Raw genomic sequence first — 12,500 nt, 5'->3', positions numbered from 1 at the left:
CATCTTTCAGGCAATATCAATCAGCTGATATGGGGCCTAAATCAAACTATTTGTTGTCTGAGCAGCATCCCCCTGACCCCCAGAGCCCAAGGACCTCCAGGCCTCCTCTTGCCCCAGGTGAGCCCACTCACCCTTGGCTTGGCTACATTCTGCGGTGGGCTTCTCTGGCTGCTCTCCCCTTCTCACTGCAGCCCGGATGCGCCGCAACACGTAACTGCAGGCTGAAGGAAGAATCATTTTCAGTTAATTAACTGTTCCTATGGGAGGAGTAACATCCATACAAGTGGTCAGTATGTGTGATTTTGGATAGTCTGTCATAGAATAGAAGAGAGATAGATAGAATGAAACACACATACAGTAATAGGAGTGATGGGAGCAATTTAAGAGTTTTATTCCAAAACGCTATATATCCAAATGAGCTTTTATTGCTTAAAGGAATTATGAAAGAGATCGGTGTGTTTTTTCACTATCTAATCATGGCATGACACACATGTATTTGTTTAAAATATATACAGTATGTACAGTTGAAATTGGAAGTTTACATACACTTAGGTTGGAGTCATTAAAAGTCGTTTTTCAACCACTCCACAAATTTCTTCTTAACAAACTATAGTTTTGGCAAGTCAGTTAGGACATCTACTTTGTGCATGACACAAGTAATTTTTCCAACAATTGTTTACAGACAGATTATTTCACTTATAACTCACTGTATCACAATTCCAGTGGGTTAGAAGTTTACATACACTAAATTGACTGTGCCTTTAAACAGCTTGGAAAATTCCAGAAAATGATGTCATGGCTTTAGAAGGTTCTGATAGGCTAATTGACATAATTTCAGTCAATTGGAGGTGTAACTGTGGATGTATTTCAAGGCCTACCTTCAAACTCAGTGCCTCTTTGCTTGATATCATGGGATAATCAAAAGAAATCAGCCAAAAATTGTAGACCTCCACAAGGCTGGTTCATCCTTGGGAGCCTTTTCCAAACGCCTGAAGGTACCACGTTCATCTGTACAAACAATAGTACGCAAGTATAAACACCATGGGACCACGCAGCCGTCATACCGCTCAGGTAGGAGAGGCGTTCTGTCTCCTAGAGATAAACGTACTTTGGTGCGAAAAGTGCAAATCAATCCCAGAACAACAGCAAAGACCCTTGCGAAGATGCTGGAGGAAACAGGTACAAAGTATCTATATCCACAGTAAAACAAGTCCTATATTGACATAACCTGAAAGGCCGCTCAGCAAGGAAGAAGCCACAGCTCCAAAACAGCCATAAAAAAAGCCAGATTACAGTTTGCAACTGCACATGGGGACAAAGATCATACTTTTTGGAGAAATGTCCTCTGGTCTGATGAAACAAGAATAGAACTGTTTGGCCATAATGACCATCGTTATGTTTGGAGAAAAATGGGGGAGTCTTGCAAGCCGAAGAACACCATTCCAACCGTGAAGCATGGGGGTGGCAGCATCATGTTGGGGGGTGCTTTGCTGCAGGAGGGACTGGTGCACTTCACAAAATAGATGGCATCATGACGAGGAAAATTATGTGAATATATTGAAGCAACATCTCTAGACATCAGTCAGGAAGTTAATGCTTGGTCGCAAATGAGTCTTCCAAATGGACAATGACTCCAAGAATGCTTCCAAAGTTGTGTCAAAATGGCTTAAGGACAACAAAGTCAAGGTATTGGAGTGGCCATCACAAAGCCCTGACCTCAATCGTATAGAAAATTTGTGGGCAGAACTGAAAAGGTGTGTGCGAGCAAGGAGGCCTACAAACCTGACTCAGTTACACCAGCTCTGTCAGGAGGAATGGGCAAAAATTCACCCAACTTATTGTGGGAAGCTTGTGGAAGGCTACCCGAAACGTTTGACCAAAGTTCAACAATTTAAATGCAATTCTACCAAATGCTAATTGAGTGTATGTAAACTTCTGACCCACTGGAAATTTGATGAAAGAAATACAAGCTGAAATAAATAATTCTCTCTACTATTATTCTGATATTTCACATTCTTAGAATAGTGTGGTGATCCTAACTGACCTAAGACGGGGAATTTTTACTCTGATTAAATGCCAGGAATTGTGAAAAACTGGATGCATTTGGCTAAGGTGTATGTAAATATTCGACTTCAACTGTATAAGCTGAAGTAGAAGCCCAAGTTTTGTTTTTCATTAGTTTACTCCAATTAGGGGAGGGGTGGTTGGGTTAGTGGAAAATAATAAAGGAAATATGCAGTACCATATACAGTGCCAGTCAAAAGTTTGAACACCTACTCTTTATCTTTGTGAGATGCAGAGTAGGTGGACGGATGATCTCCGCATTTGTGGTTCCTACCATGAATCATGGAGGAGGAGGTGTGATGGTGTGGGGGTGTTTTGCTGCTGACACTGTCAGTGATTTATTTAGAAATCATACCACACTTAACCAGCATGGCTACCACAGCATTCTGCAGCAACATCTCATCCCACCTGGTATTTGCTGAGTGAGACTATTATTTGTTTTTCAACAGGACAATGACCCAACACACCTCCAGGCTGTGTAAGGGCTATTTGACCAAGAAGGAGAGCGATGGAGTGCTGCATCAGATGACCTGGCCTCCACAATCACCTGAACTCAAAATAATTTAGATGATTTGGGGTGAGTTAGACCGTAGAGTGAAGGAAAAGCTGCCAAGTTCTCAGGATATATAGGAACTCCTTCAAGACTGTTGGAAAAGCATTCCAGGTGAAGCTGGTTGAGAGAATGCCAAGAGTATGTAAAGCTGTCATCAAGGCAAAGGGTGGCAACTTTGAAGAATCTCAAATATTAAATATATTTTGATTTGTTTAACACTTTTTTGGTTGCTACATTATTTCATATGTGTTATTTCATAGTTTTGATGTCTTCACTATTAGACAATATTACAAATAAAGAAAAACCCTTGAATGAGTAGGTGTGGCCAAACTTATGACTGGTACTGGGTATAAATATATATATATGGGGAATTGGTAATGATGCAGACAAATGCATTGATGAAAGCTACAATCTGTCAGCAATATTAAAGCTGATCTACCCCGTAAAAAAAATTAAGTCCTGCTAGGTTTTACACAGTCAAATGTAAAAACTAACTACATTATTTATATTTATAAAGATACATTTGTGACATCAAATGTTTTATATATATTTTTTACAATTCAATACAGGAAGTAACATGAGATCTTTATGTATAACATTTACATTGACCATTTTAGTAATTTAGCAGATGCTCTTATCCAGAGTGACTTATAGTAAGTACATTCATCTTATGCTAACCTAAGTGAGACATCCACATCACAGCCAAATATACAGGATATGAACATTCCATTCCAGCTAAACAGTGCATATCATTTTGCATAAAAAACACATGTTTCTATAATCTGTGAATTAAACATCTGAGAGCATTCATATTTTACACAAACATAAAGGTACCCATAAGCAATCATTTCTGATGATAAAACACAATTGTGAAAAAATGGTGGATATAGTGAATCGTAAATAAACTCTTCAATTATAACTACATATATTGGATATATGCTGCAGGCTGCGGTATTTCATGCAATAACAGCCCCAGGCACAGTGAGGTAAAATACCCCCTACTGTTAGTGTTAATAACCAGAGAGTTATGAATGATAACTCTGTGTACAGACTCAAGGATTCAGGAAGCCAGATGTAGCCTACTTGTTCAATAGCTAGTCCTGACCAAAATCCTTGGGTGAAAAGTCCCTGAGGAGATGAACGATATAGAATCTAATCAGGACTATATGAATGGCAGACGTTACCGAAACAGTATGTCCACGGTTGTTTAGATGGAATTGACCTAGCTATCATCATTGAAGCTCACTCTGAATAGTTGAATACTTTTATTGAATAATTCAATAATAAGGCTCAATGAAAGCCCCTTGATTGTTCATGACAGCATTTCTGAGCCAGAGGTAGGTTGTTTGATTCACTCAACTGCTGGGTTGCAGGAGTTCGTTCACTTAGTTGGGTTGTTTTCTTTAAAAATAACAAGGTTGGGTTGTTAATACTGGGTTATTGGTGCTGCGATTTATTGAGATATGACCCAGGGGAACAGAAGACTAGAGATGTAGTTTAGTAGGGGCGTGGCTTTCAGATATTTATTTTTAGCCACCCGTGAGAGTAAATGTCATTCATGTTCATCTGTTCTGTTGTATATTTATTACATGTTAAGGTTGAACATTGACATTTTTTCAGCTTCATTGATGCTTACAGAAATGTATGTTGCATAAAAGCCTATGCATGTCCCATTGTTGGGATAGATACCACCTTATTATAATATGTAATAAATAGTCTTAATATTCTAGAAGAATGTATAAAATGCGAAAGAAAGTAAGGACATTTTTAATTTGCAGTAAACTTAACATGATGAACAGGAATTAAATGTACTCTCACGGGTGGCCAATAAGCTCTATAAGAAAGCCACGCCCCTAACAAGCCACACCTCCGGATAATAACCTGACAGTTACATTAAAAAAGACACAGCTGCTAAGTCAACCCAGCATGAAAGTATTCAACTGAAGGTTAAACTAACACATTTTTGGGTAATGCAAACAACCCAACATGTTGGGTGATTCAAGCAACCCAACTGGCTAGGTCAAAAACAACCCAGTGTGTGTTCTGCCCAATATTTACCCAGCGCTGGGTTACAAAAGAACCCATATTGGGTTGTTTTTAATCCAGCCTTTTTTATAGTGTAAAATAGAATTCCACCCCTATTGACTTCTCTCCTTGAAAAGTGTGCCTGAATGAACACCATGTATATGTGAAGTGGAATTCAACAGGTAGTGTGTGGGCCTACATATACTGGTTAACAGTCATGTAGCTTCTCTCAACTGACTTTAGATATTCCAACGGCTATGTCAGTGTTATGATCACATTATGTAACCCTGACAGAGAATTCAAATAAAGTGTATCCACATATTTCATTGAGTGCTCCAACACCATGTATTATAGTACCATAGAACCATACCAAGTTTTTCCTGTGTATAAGCCCAATTATTTGATTCTTGTCATTGTCGTTGAGCAGTGAGCACCCCTCCTACTTTGCTGAAGAGCGAAGGACTAATTGAACTGACATATTTCATGGGTTTAAAAGTACTTCATAATGACAAAATATACAGGTTTGAATGGGGAATACTGAAGGCATATGGCCTTCGGTATTATTTATTTTAGAAATATGCTGACTCATGCTTCAGTTGCAAACTCTAATGAGAAACACTATTTTCACGCCACTTTGATACAGCTACGACCTGAAGTTACTTTTCCGTAGCAAGTTAGGAGAACTTACACAGCAGGTTGGGATCATTAACGTAACAGGTAAGGACAATTAGATTAAGGTTAGGAAAGGGTTAGGGTTAGCTGTATCAAAGTGGTGTGAAAAGAGTGTGTCGCAAACTCAAATAGACCCTGTCTCTTTGTCTCAATCTGAATCCTCTTCCCATCTCTTCTGTTCTTTCCACATAAGCCTCATGGCCTTTACGACAACTCCACCCAAGTTGCAATTCACAAGACCTATTTACTGTACACTTGTTTTGAAGTGTTTATACAAGTGGGTAGTTGCAGAGGGAATGTGTATCAGACAGGGAAGGGAAGGCACTGCTGTAATGCTGACTGTAAAACCAAGGCAGGAAAACACTGCCAAGCCTCAAGGAGAACTTATCTAGTCATTATGCATTTTCATGTTGCTATCACTGACATAGCCCAGCTATCTCAGAGCCTTATATTGGGTAAATATAAGTGTCTGGTATATCTAATACAACGTGAATTTAGTAGCAGATATTTGAAAAGAGACTCACAGTTGATGATCAGTCACACCATTTCACACAGAGATGTCACAGATACACAACGTAGTTAGCTAAATTGTCTGATGAAATACAAAAAGCCGTTTTTTAGTCTCTCCAGCACTGTCAACTGCTGTGGCTTCTCTAATGTCAAAACAAATGTTAACCCCTCCCCTGACCAACCCCCTAATGTCATGACTCATTGGGAGGAGTGTGGTGTGCACTGCACAGGCATGACTTGAAGAGAGGGAAGGACAGTCAAAGTCCAGGTTAATCATACGATTTCACCTGTTATGATTGCCTCTGAAGCATTTTGTATCTGTACTGATGAATGTTATTGATGTGTGCCACTAGGACAGCACACTTGACATTTACACATTATTACGATTTGTTTACTATTTAACTTAGGGCTAGGCCCCTTTTTTCTCCATTTCCGCCTGAATGACGTGCCCAAAGTAAACTACCTGTTGCTCAGACCCTGAAGCCAGGATATGCATATAATTGGTACCATTTGAAAGAAAACACTCTGAAGTCTGTAGAAATGTTCAAATAATTTAGGAGAAAATAACACAATATATATGGTAGGAGGAAATCCAAATAATGTTTTTTTGAGAGACCATCCTCTTAGAAAGGCAAGTAAAAGGTCATATTGAAAATTAGCTCCCTGGATGCAATTCCTATGGCTTCCACAGGGTGTCAGCAGTCTATGTTCAAGGTTTCAGGCTTGTAACTTCAAAAACAAACAAGAAAGGTCAGTTTTAGAACAGGGACAGTCTTGGAAATTTGTGCTGTTTGCACGCGCCATGAAGACAGGGCGCACCTGCTAAAATCGGTTTCCTATTGAACATACTTCTTTCCGTAAGAAATATTATAGTTTGATTACATTTTAGGGTATCTGAGGAGTAAATCAAAACATATTTTGACTTGTTGAAACAAAGTTTAGGGGTAGATTTTCGGATTCCTTTCTCTGCATGTTGAACGAGTGGATTACTCAAATCGATAAACAAAATGACACTGCATGTTATAGCTGGGACCTTTTGGATGACAAATCAGAGGAAGATTTTCAAAAAGTACGTGAATATTTAATCGTTATTTGTGAATGTATGAAACCTGTGCCGGTGGAAAAATATTGTGATGTGGGGCACCGTCCTCAAACAATCGCATGGCATGTTTTCGCTGTAATAGCTACTGTAAATCAGACAGTGCAGATAGATTAACAAGAATTGAAGCTTTCAGCCAACACTTATATGTACCTAAATGTTTAATATCCATAATTTTTATGATTATTTATTTGAATTGCGCACCCTCCAGTTTCACCAGAAGTTGTCCCGCTAGTGGGACACCTATCCCATTAATACATGTGCAATACATGTAATGGATGTTTCCATTTATTTGTAATACATGTAGCTTTGTTGACTCTATCTTGAAGTTGAACCAGGTTCCTCTTGCAAGACATAATATATCCTAGACAACCTGGATATAAAAAATGTAATAAAAGAAGCCAGAACTGGTGGTAGCATGACTAGAACACATCTTTATACAACAAAGACAAAGCTGTTTGAGTCTCAATTTGAAAGCAAAGGGAAAACACTATTTTCACGCCACTTCGATACCAAAGTGACTTTTTCGGAGCAGTTTAGGATAGTGGTTCCCAACCAAGGGTACTTGATAACTCATGAGATCATAGGTTTACTGGTAAAATGCACAAGGGGGTACTTCAGGGCTACTCCGGACAGAGCAACATTCAGTTTGTGGAACAGTAACCGAAAGAGGTTGGGAACTGAGAACTAACTAGGTTACAATACTGATATTAAGATGATGGAAATAGTGATGGTTAGCTAAAATCCTCTCCTAACCTACTACAAAAATAACTTTGTATCGAAGTGGCGTGAAAAAGACTTCTTCTTCTTCGGTGGGGTTTATCGGCGCTTGGCATCCAACGTTATGGTGCATTTCTGCCACCTGCTGTACTGGAGTGTGGGCCAGAAAAAGGGAGAAACTAAATCCTGCCAGCCCCGTTACTCTTAAACAAATATAATATTTGGGACTATATCTAAAGACGTTCTATGAAATATACTCTTTAAACTAATTTCCTGTATCACCTTCTCCCTCATAGTAGATCCCATCCTCTCTCTTTCCTTACAATAATGACCACACTGTATCAATAACATTTTTTCCCCTTTATTTAACTAGGCAAGTCAGTTAAGAACAAATTCTTAGTTTCAAAGACAGCCTAGGAACAGTGGGTTAACTGCCTTGTTCAGAACAACAGGTTTTTACCTTGTCAGCTCAGGGATTCAATCTTGCAGCCTTTCGATTACTAGTCCAATGCTCTAACCACTAGGCTACCTGCCGCCCCATGCTCCACTGTCTCTGTTTCTTGGCAATACTCACATTTTCCTGTTGGATGCTTTCCTATGTAAGGTCTTATTCAACTGGCTGTGTCCCACACTTAATCTTGTAAATATAGCCTCCTGTCTTCTGTCCCTTCCTGCCTTTCTCCCCTCCCCAACTTTCCTCTGTACTTGAAATAAATACCTGCCCTTAGTATCTCTATTCCACTGCTCCTGCCATTTCTCCTCCATCACTCTCCATATCATGCTTTTTGCCTTGCTCATTTAAACTACCACATCAACATCCCCACTACTTAGTGCTTGTTTAGCCAGTACATCAACTGCTTCGTTCCCCTCCACTCCCAAATGAGCTGGGACCCAGGTAAATATTATCTGTATACCCATTTGTTTACTCCTGTTTGTAGCACCTCATGAAGCAGGTCTTGTCTGCTACGTGATATAAAGGACTGGAGACCCCTTAGCACTGCACATGAATCAGAGCAAATAACTACTCTGTCTGGCTTGACTTCCTCTACCCACTGCAAGGCCAACAGTATGGCCATCAGCTCTGCTGTATGTACAGCTAGATGATCTGTAATACGTTTCCTGACTTTCACCCCACATTCCTGCACTACAAATGACACTTTACGTTCACTTTTCTATAAGCGAAAATTGATTGGTCACTTTGCTGTGATTGCCTTACTTTGATTGGTTAGCACGCTTCCTGATACAACGTCGCTTCATCCTCGTCGTTGTAGCACAGCTAGCTAAATGAAACTGAAAACATTGCCATTGAGGTGAGCAAAATTATATTTTCTACGAGTAATATGGTTACATTCAAGACATGTATACGCACTTTTTGCCAGAAAGCGCCTGTTTGTTGGATAGGTGGACCAGAGCAGGGCACTGCATCAGTGCAAAATAATAATAACTAACGTTATCTGATAAGTTAGCTAACGTTAACAGTTAGATAACGTTAGATAGATAGACGAAACGAACCTTGTTAGCTTTTATTTATTCTGTTAATTAAAATAATACAATATTTCACTGTTTTGCAGTTGAGTTCGCAATGTAAGATTTACGTGCTACTCATGGCTATCTTGACATTTGTAGGTTTAACTAGCTAGCTAAATAACGTTATCTATATTAACTAACGTTAGTCTGTTGCTGTAAACAGCTAACTAGCTAGCTAACTACCTAACTTTTGCTGGCACTTATTGTTGTCACATTGCCTATGCTCTTCCCACAGCCAATAGTATTTGCTAAATGGCTAGCTATGTACCCCAATGGATAAAACGGATTGGATAGGTAAACATTGTGTTGAAAGTTCCACCTAGAGTGCAATATGATTACCATATTGAAGCTGGCCAAGAAAGTTTCTAGACCTACCTCGATCAAGTGTAACGTTAGGGGCTTGATGTGAATATTGGAGTTTGATACAGAATCAATAATCCTACCTCCTTGTTTTTGTAGGCAACAAACTCGATTGATTGACAAACCAATCCCAGAGGGTCAAGTGTACAGAAGCAGCACAGCAGATCACTGCTTAACGTTCATCTGTGTCAGTGTCAACAGTCTGAGTGCTACCTACCTATCTAAGGAACATTAGAGATTGACTGAGACAACAGTAAGGTTTGACCACAGGGGTCAGAAGGGCTGAAGATGGCAGGGTTCCTGGACAACTTCCGCATGCCGGAGTGTGAGTGCATTGACTGGGGGGAGAGGAGAAATACCCTTGCATCCATCGTCGCCGGAGTCCTGGTGAGTGCTGTGGCATGAAGGTATGTGTGTGTGACTACACATGTCCTGGCAATACAACAACAAAACTCGATAGTGGGAGATTCCAGCGATTATGGACGTTAAATGTGCATGCAAAATCACAACTTAAATGTCTCACAGAATGAACAAACAAAATATAAATGGAACTTTTGTCTGCCTATAGTGCCTCTTGCTAATATTGACATGTTGGAGAAATAAAGCAAATAAGAAGCATTATTGATGTTACATAAAATGGACATACTGACGTTACAAAAAGTACTTTGCGTGAGCCACATCAGTTAGCATTATTTGAATGAACATCCCCACATTATTGTGGCAATCTGTCATCAATTAATAGAAAATGTCTAAATACCATGGAAATTATTGCATCACAATACCAGGATGCCATTGCAAGTGTACACACGAGTTTAGCAGTCAGTTGCTAGGGTTAGGAGCTTCCAAGCCCATTCTATTCATTTTTATTTCTATGGTCCCAGGCCTGTCCTGGGGATGGGATCAGGGAGGGTAACCAAACCTAGCCTGGGAGGAGATTGTGGGGGATTTGAGGAGGGTGATGCGGAGGGCAGTGTGGCTGATGGAGCTCCAAACTCTCAGCATATGAGTGTTGATGATCTGAAGAGTACATGGTGTGTACTGCAGCATGTGGTGCACTACCCTCAACAGTGTTTTGCCAGACCCTAGGGTAGTGGTTGGTGCTGAGTACTGTATAGCTGAGTTGAGGTGGGCCTGGTAGAGCTGTGCTGTGATGGGGCTAGGTCTAGTTGTGCTGTGCTGAGGCGGGTCTGGTTGTGCTGTGCTTAGGCAGGCCTGGTCTGGTAACATGGGAAGGAGTTTGTAAGGGGAATTGAAGAGGGTGGTGTGGAGGGCAGTGTGGCCGGCGATGCTCCAAACTCTGTGTGGGGCCTCTGACTGCGTACAGCTTGAGCATAGCTCAGTGTATCTGCATGCAGTTCCTGGGAGATAAGTGGTAAAAGGTGGTGTGGTGGGCAGTGTTGCTGGCTGTTCTCCAGTCTCTGTGAGGTGCCACTGGATGCAGGTCTAAACGTGCGTCTGATTTGTCTCGGGAGTTGGTGGCTGGTCTGCTGCTCCTGTGGGGTGAGGTGGACTGGCCACCCAGAGCAACATCCTGGCGAAGGTGGGGACAGCCTCTTTGAGCAAATGTACATTATCATACAGGCAGTCCAAACTACGGGTGGGAAGTTGGGCCAATTTGACATTTGGTCATTTAGCACAGTGCTAGGAGAAGCTGGCATTTATCCTCTAGATGGTGGCAGGTTGAACATCTCTCCTCCGGAGCAGGGTGGATATTACAATCATCACATCAGGGAAGGTGGTAGAGGCCTGCTCCAACACCCTCCCAAGTGATGTAACCACCATCTCCTGTTGAGCATGCAGGTCATTGGTTCCAGTATGTACAATGATAAGGCTCGGTGAACCAAGCTGGGCCACGTTCAGGAGCTCCATGGCTCTCTCAGATGTGGGGCACCGCAACTTTGCCACCACTCTTTTTTTCTCTTTTAATTTTCCATTGGAATCCATCATCAAAACAATGTCAGGCTTCTTCTCTTCTTCTATGTGGAGGATGGCAGGAGTAGGAGCAATCACGGGCCGTGAGACTGGGGTGGAGGGGGTCAGCTGAGTTGGATTGGTTGGATGGTTTGGTTTGTTGATGGGTCCTTGTTCAACAGTTTACTGGGTCCTTGATTTATACTGGAATTAAGGAGTTGGTGGTGGTGGCTGACCAATTCCTGCCTTAGATCTTGTAGCTCCTTCTGCAGGTTCCTGGTGATGTCTTATATTGACAGTGGTGGACAGTTCCTCTCGTACTCTGCGCACTTCCATCCTGAGGTACTGGTTGTCCTCCTCAACGCACCTGATAGCATACTGCAATTCCCGGATTTCATCCAGATGCTGACGCACCAGGCTGAGCTTCTCCACTCTGAGATGCTGTGATACTGCAGGTTTCACATGTGACAGTGGCATGCCGAGGGCAATGTCTGCTTCAGGCGGTGGAAGAGAGATCGATGCATGCTCAGGTATCTTTTACAGGGAATCGCCCTAGTACAGAAATAAACTAGCACGTCCAGGCAATGCTTATGAGATGAAATCTGGCCAGTGAAAGAAGATGTGACGATTATGTCACAGAGCAATCAAAACAGAGTTACATTGATTGGAGAGAGAGAGGGTCGTCACACAGCTAGCGTTCTCTTGGTGCTTGTTTTCATCTCAATTATCAGAAGTGTGTAGGAAATGGCCTCCTGCATGGATAATGCAGCATTGTTCTTTCTCCTGCTTTTTGTCATTCGGTTGGCGGTGGACAATTCACCTCATAGAGTGCCAGAGATGAGCTACTCATTCGAAAACACCTTTAGGCAGTTGCAAATCATTTCTCAGTATAACTTTCTTTTTTTTCTCAAATAACTTTTTCTCAGTTTGGGCTCAATTTCATTTGCTGCTTTCACCTCCATTGGAGGCTAAATATTAGTGATGGAGAATAAAATGGATACAGTTACATATCACAATATTCATTTTTGACAATATTATATATTTTTGACTCCCAAGTAT

General features: G+C 41.1%; 1 protein-coding gene and 1 long non-coding RNA gene across 2 annotated transcripts in view; one reads left to right on the top strand and one right to left on the bottom strand.

Moving 5' to 3' along the window:
• The window catches only part of LOC139380755 (uncharacterized), a 7,068-nt gene extending 1,079 nt beyond the window's left edge, over positions 1-5,989 (bottom strand). Inside the window, exons 1-2 of the long non-coding RNA XR_011628466.1 lie at positions 5,839-5,989; positions 132-221 (exon numbers count right to left, since the gene is read on the bottom strand). This is a non-coding gene — a long non-coding RNA (uncharacterized lncRNA). The remainder of the gene's footprint in view (positions 1-131; positions 222-5,838) is intronic.
• Positions 5,990-8,863: 2,874 nt separating this feature from the next.
• The window catches only part of LOC139380485 (transmembrane protein 50B-like), a 13,851-nt gene continuing 10,214 nt past the window's right edge, over positions 8,864-12,500 (top strand). Inside the window, exons 1-2 of the mRNA XM_071123184.1 lie at positions 8,864-8,953; positions 9,630-9,917. Of these exons, the coding sequence (XP_070979285.1) occupies positions 9,819-9,917 (99 nt within the window). The 5' untranslated portion in view covers positions 8,864-8,953; positions 9,630-9,818. The remainder of the gene's footprint in view (positions 8,954-9,629; positions 9,918-12,500) is intronic.

Source organism: Oncorhynchus clarkii, chromosome 22 (assembly GCF_045791955.1).
Source record: "Oncorhynchus clarkii lewisi isolate Uvic-CL-2024 chromosome 22, UVic_Ocla_1.0, whole genome shotgun sequence".
Lineage (NCBI taxonomy): Eukaryota > Metazoa > Chordata > Actinopteri > Salmoniformes > Salmonidae > Oncorhynchus > Oncorhynchus clarkii.
This window is presented reverse-complemented; position numbering and strand designations above follow the sequence as displayed.